Source organism: Anopheles maculipalpis, chromosome 2RL (genome assembly GCF_943734695.1).
Source record: "Anopheles maculipalpis chromosome 2RL, idAnoMacuDA_375_x, whole genome shotgun sequence".
NCBI classification, from domain to species: domain Eukaryota; kingdom Metazoa; phylum Arthropoda; class Insecta; order Diptera; family Culicidae; genus Anopheles; species Anopheles maculipalpis.
In genome coordinates this window covers 39273741-39290259 of record NC_064871.1, presented here as the reverse complement: position 1 = coordinate 39290259, position 16519 = coordinate 39273741, and the positions used below count along the sequence as shown (strand labels likewise).

At 43.3% G+C, this 16519-nt stretch overlaps 1 protein-coding gene across 1 annotated transcript; it reads left to right on the top strand.

Annotated features, from left to right (window-relative positions):
• The first annotated feature begins 10684 nt into the window (after positions 1–10684).
• Positions 10685–15991, top strand: LOC126567117 (uncharacterized). Its single transcript, XM_050223349.1, has 2 exons — positions 10685–11565; positions 12319–15991. Exons 1-2 carry the CDS (start codon positions 10685–10687, stop codon positions 15989–15991), a joined length of 4554 nt encoding a protein of 1517 aa, XP_050079306.1.
• The last annotated feature ends 528 nt before the right edge of the window (positions 15992–16519 follow it).

The window sequence follows — 16519 nt, the reverse complement described above, 5'->3', positions numbered from 1 at the left end:
CGTCCTAAAGAATTGATTTATTTGGTTTATATTGCAAATTTGAATAATAAAGCTTGAGTAGAATTTATGCAAATTGAATTATTGGTGGTATTCCGATGCTCGTCATGTAACAAATTCAGTTGTGCTACGTCGAAATCGCGCGAGCAATCAATCATAACTTTTTAACAACATATGAAATTTTACAACCATATGACATACCAAAAAGTTATTTAAATCTGATATCATTCGCAGAAGAGAAAAATTACACTCACACGATTATTATAGAACCACGAACAATCGAGCAAGAGTTGACATCTGTAGCAATGCGTTTCGCTTCCTAAAATATTTCTCATCGACGCAACGGTTCGTTGGCTTATGTGCGGTTGCCCCAGTGACAGGTTAGAATTATTTATTAACCATTGCAAAACAGCCGAGCTTTATGGATAGGTCGGTCTCAAAAAGAAATTACCTCGACGTAAATTCGAAAGAAGCGCATGGAACGTACATGACATTAAAAAATGATGTCAGTGATAAGACATATGTACGTGTGGGTGTGTTGATGAGTTTTCCCTTGCTGATTAAGACGTGGATGAAAACAGTCGCGCATCAACACGGAAAAGTCTTCCTGCATGCCGGCTCAATGTGAAGCTTATTGCTTCATAACGAAAACGAACACGTCGTCTTTAAGGAGGCTTTATGTGCGCGTGTTCTGCTAATGAATCCTGGATGAAACGCACACATGATGGACTAATAAGCCCACAGAAAAGACTAATCCAACGCCTCACCCAATCATTGGCGAAGTTGGGTCACGTTCCAGGAAACAACGTGTTTTCCTTTGAGGCACACCTCAACATTTGGACGGCATCAAATGTCGGCGTTGAGCGTGCGTCGTAGTTCCAGGTGGAAATCTTATCCGCGACTCCACGTGTGAAATTGTTTGATCTTGCTCTTGTGCGTCACTTTTTATGTGAAGATGTCGTGGGAAGGTCTCTGTGGCTTGACAATCTCATCAAAAACGTCCGAAGGAAGACATTTGGCGTCGCTGATTCCCCAATGGTGGAATAAAAGTATGGTACGGTTCCTTCTAGATATCAAGGGAACTGGTAGAAGATTGAACTGGTGACAAGCGGAATGTATCATGTGTCAAATTACTTCCTTAAGTAGATATTCCCTTACCGACGTGTACGTTTGCTGAGGCATCAGGTCGGTCGGTTGCATGTGTAAACAAAAGTTTTCATTAAAATATGAGGAAAACATTTGCCGTCAGTAACAAATTCCCAGGATCAAGCATTGGTTTCTCGTACTGCCCATCCAACACATCTTTCGAATGAGCTGCGATAAAGCCTGAGAAGCAGGAGTGACAATTTCTCGTCTTTTGAAAACGGCGCTCACACAAGAATCGATGGGAAAATGAGGAGAAGTTGTTCGTCCTGTCCCATGAGGTTTCCATCGACACAAGCAGAGATTGCAATAGACTAGCGTTAATGAGCATTGCAAACCGGTCTCAAATTACCGGTCGTTATGGTAAAACTGAACCTCTCCCGGCCTCCAGGTCGAATGATCGGTGGATTCTGTGCTATTGCTGACAAAGCTAAAAGAAAATGCGAGCAAGTTCAACCGCTGTCAATGGTGACGGGGAGTGAGAAGATGATGATGATGATGGCGTTGGCTGATGTTGCCGAAAGAGAATGAGTTAAGTCGAACATTTGACGCCTTAGATGGGAAGGAAAAGCAACCAGATGCCGTCCTGAGAAGTTTGGGAAGGAATGAGCAGTTCTGTCAATGATTTTAGATTTTGTTTGTTTACTGGCGGGAAGTGGCGATGGTTCATTGAAGGTAGGGTCGGACGTCTGTTGGCAGTAAATTAGACAACGATTTGATTATGTATTTCTGGTTGTACACTTGGTGATATGAAAGGAAGAATTGGAATACTGACCGAGCGTCTTGGAATTGTTTAATTGGCTTATATTTTCGTGATTTTCGTCGTTTTTAAACACTGGTCTTGTTTTACAGACCTAAAAATATTCATATATTCTTATCAGAGTGTCGGTCACTTTCTCACACCTCTTAGGCATCATAACATACAAATCAGGATGAGAAGTTACCGAGAGGCGTTCATTAAGTGAACATAATGAAGTCAAATTATGTGAAAAGTTTCCCTTTTTATGCTGGCATGGTGAGGTCATGAAAGAATCTTCTGCACCCGTTGCATTCTTTTCGTTTTAGAAGTCAGCTGAGGCTGTCAAACATCCTGAGAGAAGGAGCAAGAATAAATAAAAGCAAAACGCGGACAGAAATACTTTGATTCTTTTCTACTTTTCTTGATGGTATTTGGAACATGTAAACGGCACGGGAGTGAAAATTGTGGCTACCAGGCTGACGTTATTCAAAAACTTCTTACAAGGGGAAATACAAAAAAGTTGAATGTAAATTTTAGTCAAAAGGCTATATGGATTACGGACATGGGAAGCAACGGAAACGCGGGCAATGTGAAAAAAGAAAATATAAGTAAAAGGTTTTTTTATGAACAAACAAGTAGTATAGGCGAAAAAACTTGCTAGAAATTCACCCCTCCGAAGAATTCAAATTTCATGAACTGCTTGCTCAGCACAAGCAAACGAATGGATGACAAGTAGGGGACAGACAGCTATTGCTGACTGAAAGACGACTGCATTACACATCATCCTCTGATTTGCCTTAGAAAGCTGCTTCGGAAAGAACCGATCTGAGAAAATGAAAAGTGAAGCTGAAAGATGATAATGGCTCTACATCCAAACACAGTAGACCCATGGGAGCTAGTAAGCTTCGATCGATGGAATTGGGATTGTCGTATTTTTTGGCTGTGTCGATCAATTCTCAATATGTGTTGTCGCAAGTTTTAAGACCAGCAATATCCCCGTGCAATGAAGCGTCTCGAAGCGGGAAGTATCTGACAACTTCTTTTTCATTTTACAGGGCGTATTTCACTACACTTCCTCTCGCTTTGGACATGGGTTGGTAGTCAGTCGGATACTTTTAAAATGAAAGTGTGTTTTTCTCTGCAGATCTCGGATAATAACGATTTGTCCATTTTCTTCGGGGATAAATACAAGACAGGTGAATTTATTTGTCAAGACACAATTCGCCAAATAGGGAGACTTATCTGCTTTTTTGCAGTGCTGTTTGCTCATGCCCTCGGGACCATTCTTGCTGTGTACTGCGAGCGAGCGTATGCACAAGAAAAGAAATAAGTTTTATTTGCGTATGTGCCTTCCGGTGCAGGCACTTGAGTAAAGAAAAGGGCAAGATTAAATTGTTGGTAGGCTTTTGTGTGATTTCCCAAGGTATCTGGTAGTTTCACTCGAGCCAGTTGGGAAATTTTCAAATGTGGTACAGTAACCGTAGGAGCTTCTGGTGCTTAGTGTCGGAATCTTCAAATCATGCTTTGAAAACGGAATGTTTTATTCTTTTAAATGACGAAAACAATGTATCAAACGTATATGAGCATAGCTTTGCAGTGCCATGAGTGTAATTTTGTTCTAAAGTTAAACACAAATGCTATCGTTCCGTCGTTGATCAATTAGGCAAAATGGCGCTAAAACCCATGACACCCCTTCCTTTGACCATTGCTTGGACTGAACGAACACAGTAATACGATATTTGCTTGTTAGTCACGCTTGAAATTGCTCGCCAAAGGGTAACCAATCGAAGCGGCACGAGTTGTGAGATGCTTTCACAGTGCTCAAGGTATAAGGGTCACTTACGGAGCTATTACATGCGGAAGTATGAGACGTATCATAATTGAATTAGCATTTTTCTCATGTAGTCAAAAATGGGTAGAGCACGATCTTCTGAGATGCTGTGTAACAGGACGCATTCGAAACCATCGAACTGGGCGAGGAACTCTTCTTTCTCCTCTTGGATGAGAAGATGCTATTGTAAAAGATGTTCGAAAATTATGTGTGTTGTTTGCATGCCTCACTCTGTCGGTAGTACTTCTACTATGATATAAGAATGTAAAGAGGGGTTTAAGGTTTATTTCTGCTGTGAAATCGATGGATGGATATGGAATCGATGGAAAAATCGATGGATAATGTACGAAAAATCTCTTCTTCATTCCACACTGATAGGTTAGCAGAAGATACATTACACGATAAACATATTTTCCGCCGAGATTTACTGAGTGATGGTCATAGAGGTCGTAAGGTTGGAGTCTGCAGAGCATTTAGAGGGGTTTAGTTTTGTTTTCCTCTAGGCTAACTGAATATGAATACCTCTTGTTACTGCCATTATCTCGAGCAGTGATGCACTCCCGAGACATGGGTGTGAAAATTTGCATGCTTACATTACAAAGGAGAAAACAGAGAAACGGGCTACCTTCCTGTGAAGCCCTTGTTCTTTCTCCAACTTTCATTTGGACGGACGCGCATCTTGCAACAGTCTATGTTGGTGGCCGTTTCGCAATAAATCACAGCAACTGCAGACTCTGATCGAACCGCGGATCTCTCAGTCATCGATGCATGATAGGAATAACATCAACCCTCTCCAGGTGCCTCAATGTTGATGGAAAACACATTCTTCTCAATTCACTATGTGATGTACGAGTCCGGTAGCATGAAACTACTTTCGGAAAAGCTAGACTCACGATATGTGCTTTAGAGTCGGCATCTTTTGCATCTACGATAACCGGATGATAGATGCTGTAAGGTAGTAGAAGCGATATCTGCTAATCGGTAAGTTGCCTCAAGCTCATGAGATCGCCACATGTAAGCGAAGATGCGAGGGAAAGCAAGTTGTCTCGTCATGCATGTACTATGCTAATATCAACCTGTTTGGTTGCCAATCGATGGTATTGGTTGGTAAATATTCGACGATCTGGTAGCGGTTTTTTGTGTGTGTCTCTTTTCCTAGTCAAGCTGCTTTTCTGGGTCGGTCTAGACGAAGTAATGCATCATAGAAATTCAATTAATTATCGACCTGAAGCAGTTTTTCGATGAGCCGTCTACCTGCTCTTTGGCGAGTGAAGTGCATCAAAAGCTCCTAACCAAAGCATTCTGAAATGCTGATCGATCAAAGTTAAGCGAGGTTTTGTTTTACAAAATTAATGTTTTACACCAAATGAAGGATTTTACTATTAAATTGTTTTTAAAGTGTCTCTTCGAGATAGTTAATAAAAACTAGTCAAATGTTCAAAGGAATTAATGTTGAATGTATCGATTTATTTCACTCGTCCATCCATGAATGTGTAAACAAGAAGAACTTGTTCCGTGTGAAGATAGAATATCACATGATTAATCAATGAAATGGTTCATGTAAATGGAGGACGTGCAATACATAGACACCGACATGATGGTGTGATGCGGAAGAGTTACATACCCTTCAGGCTTGTGATTGATGATGCGTTGCGTAGAGTTTGACGATAATTTATGAAAGTTGCTATACTCAACAGAGGATTCACCGATACAAGTTTTGCGCATCCAGTTAAGCTACTCTACACCACCACATCTAGCTACTTAACGAACCATCTCACGTACGGCACATTGCCATCAGTTCCGAAAACGTTTCGTGGTGAAACATTACGAATTGTGAATTTATTTGGTCTTTTTGTGCAAGTCCTCTTTCACGGATACAAATTTCAATGCCAAAGCTTTTGAAAGAAAATTAGGAAGTACACAGATACCGGAAGACAAATCCACGTGAACAGAGATAAGATTGTATTCCAGAAACGACTATTTAGCAATGTACTTGGCAATGTTGTGTATCGCCAATGGGTTGTGTCTTTGCTACCTGTAATAAAGGCCTAACCTCAGAAAGGGAGGTTTATAAATGCACCCTTCCTTCCGTATATCTTAAGAAAACGTTGTGTATCTCGGGAAGAACCTTTTCCTGTTTGGAACACTCTTTCACGCTGCTGAATTCTTCGCATATTTGGAATAGACCTGAGCCACTCTTGCAGCATGTTGTCTTGCTCGGGGTGTCGTCAGACACTTGTGATTCGCATGTTGTGTTTCCGTGGCGATAGAAATGAAAAATCCCTCGCACACTTCGACCTACTCGCTGGAATATCCATCCCCCCTTATGCGTTGTCCCTGTGTCACGTGTCCTTATATTTTGCTTCGGTAACGCTTCGCGGAGTGTCTGTCGTATGTCACGGCGTATTTCATTGCCCTTTATTTGCAGGGAAACCCATTTGTCTACCGTTTCTCGAGAGACTGGTGTTTCTTATTTGTCGTGGTTTCGTTGGTGGAAAACAATCATATGGTGGTGTGCACGCGTTCGCTGGTGCGCAATTGTTATGTAGCGTTTTATTGATGATTTCGTTACGCGAGATGAAAATCAATTTAAAACTTTTCTGTGGAGGAATGTGGCGCTAGGATATGGATTTATCTCTCATGGAATGTTTCTTGAAGCAGGAATGACGCGTTTCTAAATGTACTATCGCATGGCTTGGTAAGGAATGTTGCCAACGAACATGAAGCCAAATAGGACAAAGTAAAAGCGAAACGATTCTTCTGATATGAGAAGTTTTACTGAATTTAGTATCAATTGTTGTTGTCTCAAAATTGTAGGTTTAACTGTACAAATAATGAAATGAAGGGTTGATTTTGTGCACTAATGATCTATTTAAAATCAATTCGTCATGTTTTGAAATCGATATGAATTAATTATGCTAAGTAAGAGGACGAGATTAAGGCAGGACTAACTTATATTGAACCTTTACTAATTTACTCCGAGTCCTACATTCAACAGAATCGCTACTGAGGAATGATAGAAAGGTATACAGCATTGTTCAAGTAGAGGAAAACGCATGAAACAGTTAGGTGTCCAAAAAACTGCACCCATCGTAAGACTGTGTTTCCGTCTCGTCGGAGGACACCCGTGATGGGTTGAAAACTCGTTTTATATTTTCCATGCGAAGTTCGTCCGAGTGATGATACGCAATTTCGAAGGGCTTCTGGAAGGGAACAAGAACAGGATGGACCTTTCACCAGAAAGGCCTACGGTTTGAAGAAAAATTCCTCACAATATCCGAACCGATTTACGGCTGAACTAGTGTACTTTTTCTAATGGGACTACCTGTGGTCCGTACGTGGTGGCATTGTTTATAGGAGCATATTCTGCCAGACATAAAGGATCACTTCCTTGGGAAGGAGAGCAAAATAAACTTCAAATGAACTTTGCAAACATTCCATTCTTTTATGGCCTATCCCGTTGCACGGTTGACAGATTGCAGTGATTGCCAGCTATTGTGCCGTGCGGATGCTTTTTTGCTACTGGTTTCGGTGTGGAGATCTGGGGCACAGAGTGTAGAATGACAGAGACTGGAAAATGAGTAAGGACATTCTACGGAGTTTAAATCATGTCAATATTGTGAGAATGGGAAGTGAGCTTTGTACCATTCCACTTTGCAGGTTGCTTTTATGCTGGTGTGAGTGTGGCCACGATGAATTTTAATATTATAGATGAAAGTTTTTCAATAAAGCTGACCAACTTTTTCGTTTCGTTAGCATAATTGACAGGTGCAAATTTTTAAAGCGGCATGTTGTTAGTGTGGCAAGTTAATGTCCTTTTGTATTAAGCGGACAAGGAGGAATGTTTAGTTGGGCGAGCCATTTTTGATTCACATTTGAGAATGTTGTAACGATAACAATGTTTAGGATGAATAAAGATAAATTAATTGAAGATTTACATTAACATTAATACGTATTATCACAAAGCAAAACAGATGATGATTTCAAGGTTTGAAGTAAGAATAAACAAGTTAAAGTACTGAGAACAAAAAAAATCGTGTGATAACTTTTTTCTTCGCTTTGCTTTTGGGCAACGACGAGAAAACAATTAATTCTTCATGAGCATTCAAATGATTCCGATTGTACGAAGTGGAGATGTAAACGAATCTTCTCGCCATTGCGCGTACTTCAATGCAAATGCTTGCTCGCTGCTAAAAATTACATCAAAGCACAATAATTTACCAACAGCAGTTGAGGATACAACGTGCCCTTTCGGTGTAAGTATTTTGTGTAGAATGATACCAGATTCCGTTGCGTGGAGTTTTTATGGTGTCATAAAATGGTAGCCGATGTTATCAGCAGAGCCTTGGCGCGAATACTTTGGAATTCAGATGGATTTCGGAGGCCATTTGTAGCGTTTGCACGTTCCCTAAGCTCGAAAGAAAATGTACGGTTCACGTTTCACCAAAATGCTTGTATCCTTCCACTACAAGGTGCTACAAGATTTCCACAATTAACCTGATTTGTCAGAGATCGGAATAAATTTTCCGAGATGCCTTGGATACAAACAAACAAACGCGTGTTTTGCTTATCTCTGACTCATACTGTTACATTTCCCTGATGCTTAACGGAACAGAAAACTAATCGTTTGTCTTCTTTCTACTTCTCGTTTCAGGTAACTTTACTTCAACCAGAGCGAGGAGGAAATGTAAATATTTTGGAACCTTAGAGAAGGCGAGGCAGATTGAGCATAGATGCGTATGTATGGATTGGAAGTGCATGAGTTATGTCAGCCCATTTGGAAGTACAGCAGTGTAAGCAAATCAGAGTCATAGTTTCCAGCTTGGCGTCTCTTCAAAGCGACCGTGTATTTAGTAACATGCATTCTACTGATATCAGCTTTTCCTTCTACAGATACAAATTTATTCAACTTGTGTGGAAGATTCTGCCGGCTAAGCACTTGAAGTAGAACAATCCTATTTATTCTAATGTAAGCAAGTAAAGAAGGTTGGACTATAGGATTGTGAAAGTGAAACAAAAAGTGAAATGTGTGTACGATAACATGGTATGTGGGGTTGGCTGTTTCTAGGATGGTTGAATTTCTAATTTTCATTCTACCTCACGAGCCTCGTCGTAAAGAAGTAAGAAAAATCACTGGCCCTGCAGTGTGATGTTACGATGAAGCAGTACGGTTGTAATTTGGTTGGAATATTTCTTCACGAGCTCTTCTAATAGGCAAAGAAAGAGGACTTTTGCATAATGCCGTTGCTGGAACGCAGAAGCTATATTTTGTTCTTGCCGACAAAATTTGAGGTTGAAGAAGGATGACAGATATTTCGTCGTTTTAACTTTATTAAGATATTCAAATCAGTCCTGCGGGATGGTTGTATCTCAGGCTGAGCGACTGGTCTGTCGTTGCTCTCCTATTCTGAAGGAATAGCCACTTACTGCTGCTCTTACAGCTCTCTGATATCACCGAGCTGGGTCAAGTAAGATAAGGCGAGATCAAAAGTATGCTGGGCGATGGGACATCATTCGAGGTGATATCATTTGGAGCATTTCATGTTGGTTCTTGTTGGAGTAAATTTAGGAGGGTGATTAGATTATGAAGTGGTTTGGAGTTGGGAGTTGGTGGTGTTGTGTCATGGGAGTTATGAGTTACGAGTATGCTGAATATGCAATGAGAGCAGTTTGTCATAAACGTTGACAATGTAGTTTCACCAAAATAGAGCCAACTAAGTTTACGAGTTTGCGTAAAAGTGGTCAAAAGGAGAGGATGTCAACAAAGTAGCATTTTGCAGAAGCGTGCGTAAACTTTGTTGAAAGAACATGTGATTTGGTGATAAAATTAGAATAAGCAGTAAATGCGCTTTTGGAGACTAAAAAGTCTATGCTTCTGCTTCCGAATAAAAACAAGTCAAAGCTGCTTTAGTAAAGGATCAAATAGAATTAGCGAAAATGGAGAAAAGTTTCAGTTACCAGTATGTGCACATGTCTGTGTGTTTGTCGGAAACCTTGAAGAAGGTTACAAATTAGGATCGTTTCAACGATTGTTAAATGAACTAAGCTGCAGATACGCACAGATCCATGGCCGGGGAACACTACAGCAAGAAAATGCTTGGGAAGATGGGCGGATTAGAAAACAGGCCGAGGAGGCTGTTATGCCACCTGGGCATAATGTGTCAACGCCGGGGAGGATGTTATGCTATCTGGGCATAATGTGTCAACGGTATGTTTTTTGGGAATGGTTTTGGGCAACGAACAGTAATGTCACACATACATGGAAATACATAGAAATCAAGTAGTGAACTGAGCGAACGGACGTGTTCTCCTTTTGCTCCGAAATTCCTCCTTTTTTTCTCCTAATACAGTCCACTCGAAAAGGACATTGTGGTCCTACGGAACCGGATGCGAAAACCAGTGTAGTGTTTCGCGTGTTATCGGTGTATGGAACATCCGCGATCGGGTGTTAGCGGCGTGACAGTGCGTCGCTACTGTGAAGGAGTAGCACTAGCCGGAAAACAAAGTACCGTGATTCGGAAAGTGTGATGCGTTGGAAACTGCTACAAAGCTTTCCACTTGACTAAGGAAGATCCGCGATCGGATCTTAGTGACGTGACAGTGCGTTGCTACTATGCAAAGGAGTAGCACTAGCCGGAAAACAAAGTACCGTGATCCGGAAAGTGTGATGCGTTGGAAACTGCTACAAGGCTTTCCACTTGACTAAGGAAGATCCGCGATCGGATCTTAGTGACGTGACAGTGCGTTGCTACTATGCAAACAGAGTAGCACTATCCGGAAAACAAAGCACCGTGATTCGGAAAGTGTGATTCGCCAGCATTCCTCTCGATAAAGGCATTCTGCTGATCGAAGGTAATCCGCTCAATAACAGAACATTGAAACATTCGCGAAAACCACGTGTGATTGGCGTGGCGTGGGTTTGCCAAAAGCAAATGGCGGACCGGCACAAGTGAAGGTGTGTGAATGTAAAGACAATGCAATCACCGTTTACTCGGTCAAAGAAAGTGAAACGATCACCGATAAAACGTACGACTCCTTCAACAATACCAACACAGTCGCAACAGCAAGAAGTGAAGAAGGTTTCCAACAAAATGGAGGCCCAACTACAAGCTTTGGTGAAGCAGCGAGAGGGAGTGCGCAACAAGCTTAGTCGTGTGTGTGCATCCTTATGTGATAGTGATGGGCAACCGAATGCCAACGTAAAAAATGTGCGCTTCCTACAGCTCCAAGAAAAGGCTTTGGCAAACATGTACAATGAGTGCAACGAAATTCAAAGCAAAATCTACGAACTGTCCCTCTCAAAAGAAGAAGACGAACAGCAGAACAATCTGTACATCGATTTTGAGAGAAAGTTCAACGAAGTTTCGTTGAAATTAAGTATGTGTTTTGATGCCGTGCCCAAACGTGAAGCAACTCTTTCAGTTGTGCCATCGACCTCGCATGAATTTTCGCCTTATCTGCCACCGTTAAATGTTCCCTTACCAACATTCGATGGTTCATACGAGAAGTGGTACGCATTTAAAGCAATGTTCACCGCTGTGATGAACCGATACAAGCATGAGGAACCCGCGCTGAAACTGTTCCATCTCCGGAACAGTCTTGTCGGAAAGGCAGCAGGTATCATTGACGAAGTGTTAGTGAACAACAACGACTATGAAGCCGCATGGAAGATCCTTGCGCAACGGTATGAGGACAAACGTGTGGTCATAGAAAAACACATTGACAATCTTTTTGGCTTAACAAAGTTTAGTCGAGATAACGGTGCTAATCTGCGTAAGGTGATCGATACTTGCAACAAGAATGTTGATGCATTGAAGCATCATAGCCTTTTGGTTGAAGGTCTTGGTGAACAAATGTTAGTGAAGCTCATAACAGGAAAGATGGACAAGAAGTTACAGGTTGCTTGGGAAACGAAGCAAAAGAAGAACGTGTGCTCATCGTACGCCGCATTAGTAGAGTTTTTGGAAGAACAGTGCAGAATTTCCGAGATGGTCGACATAGGCGTGAAATCATCGACGGAATCTATTAAACCAAAAACAGTGACAAAAACATTGGTTGTTAGCGATTCCAATCAGCAAGCGAAATGTACAGTGTGCAGTGAGGTTCATGAACTTAGAAACTGCGAACGTTTTAAGAGTAAGAGTGTTAGCGAAAGGATTGACGTTGTGAAAAGATCTGGCGCTTGCTTCAACTGCCTGTCGAATGGTCATCGCATCCGCACATGTCGGTCAGGTTCTTGCCGTCGATGCGGCAAGAAGCATCATAGCTTACTCCATGAAGATCGTTCAAGCCATGTTCCCGATCGTGTAGCGCCAACAGCGTTAGCAGAGAATCCAAACTTGCCTGCTGAACCACCGACAACTCTATGCACCAAGGAAATGTATCCTGAGAGACAAACTGTTCTCTCGACCGCAGTGGTATTAGTAGACGGTTTGCGTAATACTCCTTACCCGTGCCGAGCGATTCTGGATTCGGCTTCACAAATGAATTTTGTTACTGAACGCTTTGCTAATCTTCTTTCTTTGAGAATGGAATCCACTGACGTCATAGCTAATAGTTTGAACGGTAACAAAACCCGTTTAAGCCGTAAACTGCACACAACGATTAGGTCTCGTGCTGGTGACATCGTAGCGGAAATTGAATTCTTAGTGACCCCACGAATTACTGGTGAGCTTCCGTCCAAGTCTTTTGATATATCACAGTGGCCCATCTCGAGCGAACAGGTGCTGGCCGACCCTACCTTCAACAGAAGAGGACCTGTCGATATGTTAATTGGCGCTGAATCGTTCTGGGATCTAATGCAAGATGGCCGATGCGATCTTGGTTCCAATCGACTTGTGCTGCAAAATACGAAACTAGGTTGGATTGCTGGCGGTGTGATTAGGAGCGACAAGACTATCATTGCACGTACACTTTGCAACACTACGGATGATGAGCCGCTTACGGAACTACTGAGGAACTTCTACAAGGTAGAATCCTGCGACGAGCTCCGCCCTTCTCCGAAGGCGGACGACGAGGTGTGTTTGGAACATTTTCAACGCACACACGAGCGAACGAAGGAGGGTCGGTATGTGGTCCGACACCCTTTCAACGAACGTAAACGCGAGCTTGGCGACTCGCGTGAAATGGCACTGCGACGATTTCTGGCGCTGGAGCGAAAACTCGAAAGGCAGCCCGACCTGAAGGAACAGTACTCACAGTTCATCCGAGAGTACGAGCAACTAGGACACATGCGTGAGATTGTGGAAGCACCAAACGAGGACCCAGGGTCGGTGTTCTATCTACCTCACCACTGCGTGCTGAGACCTTCGAGCACTACAACTAAACTACGAGTCGTGTTTGATGGATCAGCAAAGACGTCGACGGGTGTATCCATCAACGACGTTTTAATGACTGGACCAACAGTCCAAAACGATCTCACTGCAATTCTTCTTCGTTTTAGAGGGTTCCAGTACGTTTTCACACTGGACATTCCGAAGATGTTTCGTCAGGTGAGGGTCCATCCGGAAGACACGAGGTACCAGCGAATCTTTTGGAGGTACAACCGGAACGATCCACTAACAGTACAAGAGCTGCTCACTGTTACCTATGGATTGGGACCTTCCCCGTTCCAAGCAACCATGGCGCTTAAGCAGGCAGCTAACGATCATCAGGGCGAGCTCCCGAGGGCTGCCGAAGTAGTTAACAAGGGAACATACATGGACGATACGTTAACGGGAGCTGATACACTTGCTGAGGCATGCCAACTTCAACGAGATTTGACAAAACTGCTAAAGAATGCTTGTTTCAGTGCTCATAAATGGTGTGCTAATCATCCTGATATCGTTGCAGGAGTAGCAGAAGAACTTAGAGGAACTTCTTTCGAAGTTACAGACAACACCTCCAACACGACAGTGAAGACTTTGGGTGTTACATGGAATCCGCTTGAGGATTGGTTTTCGGTGTCTGTTCCTGATTTCGACCACTCACAAGAAATGACTCGGCGAAGGCTCCTGAGTCAACTGGCCAAGATTTTCGACCCGCTTGGATTTTTTGGGCCAGTTATCACCTACGCGAAGCTGATTTTACGTGAAGTCGGCGAACTTCGGATAGATTGGGATGACACAGTTCCTACCGAAGTTAATGAGAAGTGGCGAAATTTCCGAACTGAGATGACAGCGCTGAGGGAAGTTCAAGTTCCGAGATGGATTTCCTGGAAGAATGTGCTCAAGCTAGAACTGCAAGGGTTCGCCGACGCATCTGATCAAGCTTATGGTGCCTGTTTGTACGTGCAGGGTTCTTTCTCGAATGAGGAGCCCAAGATGCAATTGATCTGCAGCAAATCTCGAATCCTACCGAAGAAACGGAATCCGAAGCAGAAGGCCCTCACGACCCCTCGAGCTGAACTGATGGCGGCATTGTTACTTGCTAGAATGGTTGTGAAGTTCCTGGACGCTACGGAGCTTGGATTTGAATCTGTTCATCTCTGGAGCGATTCAAAAATCGTGTTGTGTTGGCTCAAGAAGTCCCCTGACCTGTTGCAAACGTACGTATCAAATCGGGTAAGTGAAATCCAACAACTCAGCCTATCTTTCCTTTGGCATTATATTTCCACTTACGATAATCCGGCCGATTTGATTTCACGTGGAGTCACACCGAAGAAATTGATGAAGTCTACGATGTGGTGGCAGCCTCGGCCACTACAACCCATCGTCAAGAAGGCGGACTATACGGAAATTCCGGACAACGAGCTGCCGGAAATGCGAGCTGGAGTGGCGTTGGCCACTACTGTTCCTGTTGAGCGTTTCCCAATCTTTGAGAAGTTGGGAAGTTTCACGAAAATGGTTAGGAGTATGGCTTACTTGGTGCGTCTCGCTAGGTTTATCAAGTCACGCAAAGGGGAGGTGATAAAAGGTCAACTCACAGCAACAGAATTACGTACAGCGACACACGTAATTATACGAATGGTTCAGCGAGAGGCCTTTCAACAAGAAATCCTCGCTCTAATGGACGATTCGAATACAAATTGTCGACTCAATGGACTAAAGGCGTTTTTGGATCCAGATGATGGTATCATACGAGTTGGTGGAAGAATCAAGCGAGCCATCATACCCTATGATAGTCGGCATCAGATGCTGTTGCCGGCTAAGCATCCTGTCACCGAGGCACTTGTTCGTCAGTTACACATTAACAACTTGCACATCGGGCAAAGAGGCCTGCTTGCAGTTGTACGTCAACGGTACTGGCCGTTGAACGTGAAGAGCACTATCCGTAAGGTGACACGAAAATGCATCGTCTGTTTCAAGGCGAACCCGTTTAAGACAACGCAAATGATGGGTGATTTACCATCGTATCGTGTCCAGCCAGCCCCCGTTTTTTCGGATACCGGTGTAGACTATGCAGGTCCTTTCTCCATCAAGTCATCGACCTCTCGCAAGCCGCAGATCACGAAAACCTATGTGTGCCTGTTCGTATGCCTGCAGACTCGAGCCATACACTTGGAATTGGTCTCGGACTTGACGACAGACGCGTTCCTTGCAAGCTTGCGGCGGTTTACCAGTCGACGAGGGTACCCGAAATCGATACGATCTGACAATGCAACCAACTTTGTCGGAGCCAAAACGGAGCTGCACGAGCTTTGGCTTATGTTCAAGAAAGAGTGCACCACGAAGAAGATCATCAACTATTGTGCCGACAACGGTATTGACTGGTCGTTCATACCACCGCGAAGTCCGCACTTTGGCGGTATCTGGGAGGCTGGTGTGAAGCAGGTTAAGCACCACATGAAACGTATTGTTGGTGACAGAAAACTTTCCTACGAGGAGCTCTACACGACCCTTACACAAATAGAAGGGGTACTAAATTCTCGACCCTTAGTACCGAGCTCAGACGATCCATCCGACTACACCGCAATCACCCCGGCACATTTCCTGATAGGCCGAGAGATGCAAGCTGTTCCAGAACCCGACTACTCCATCCTAAAGGAGAACCGTCTCTCACGATGGCAGTTGGTGCAATCTATGTTGCAACACTTCTGGAGACGGTGGACTGCCGAGTACTTGCCGGAACTCCAAAATCGGTCGAAATGGCTGAAGCGGAAGGAGATCAAGGTGGGATCGCTTGTACTACTAGCAGACCAGAATACACCACCACTACACTGGCCGCTTGCAAGGATAGTAGCTGCACACCCCGGAGACGACGGTGTGACACGTGTCGTTACCGTTAGAACGGCGAATGGAGCGGAGTTCAAACGCGCAGTTACAGAAGTCTGCTTGCTGCCGTTGGACGAAATTGATAGTTGAAATACTATTTCAACGCCGGGGAGGATGTTATGCCACCTGGGCATAATGTGTCAACGCCGGGGAGGATGTTATGCTATCTGGGCATAATGTGTCAACGGTATGTTTTTTGGGAATGGTTTTGGGCAACGAACAGTAATGTCACACATACATGGAAATACATAGAAATCAAGTAGTGAACTGAGCGAACGGACGTGTTCTCCTTTTGCTCCGAAATTCCTCCTTTTTTTCTCCTAATACAGTCCACTCGAAAAGGACAGAGGCTTTTCCATTTCTTCGCTTTACGAAGTTTCTGTAGTAGAGTAAGATGTACTTTTAGTTGCTCTAGGCTTCATATTCTCATCCCAAGTGCGCCTGTGGTGGCACAGTGTTGAAGCCTTGAAGCGATGATTTGATTGGGCTTGTTTGAAGTCGGTAAGCTGTATGAAAATAAGATTAGCATCCGAGGTCTTGTGACAATCGATGGGCTTCAGTCCTTGAGTACGAATCTGCTTTTTCAATGGAATAGACTGATTCGGTACCTTCTAATTA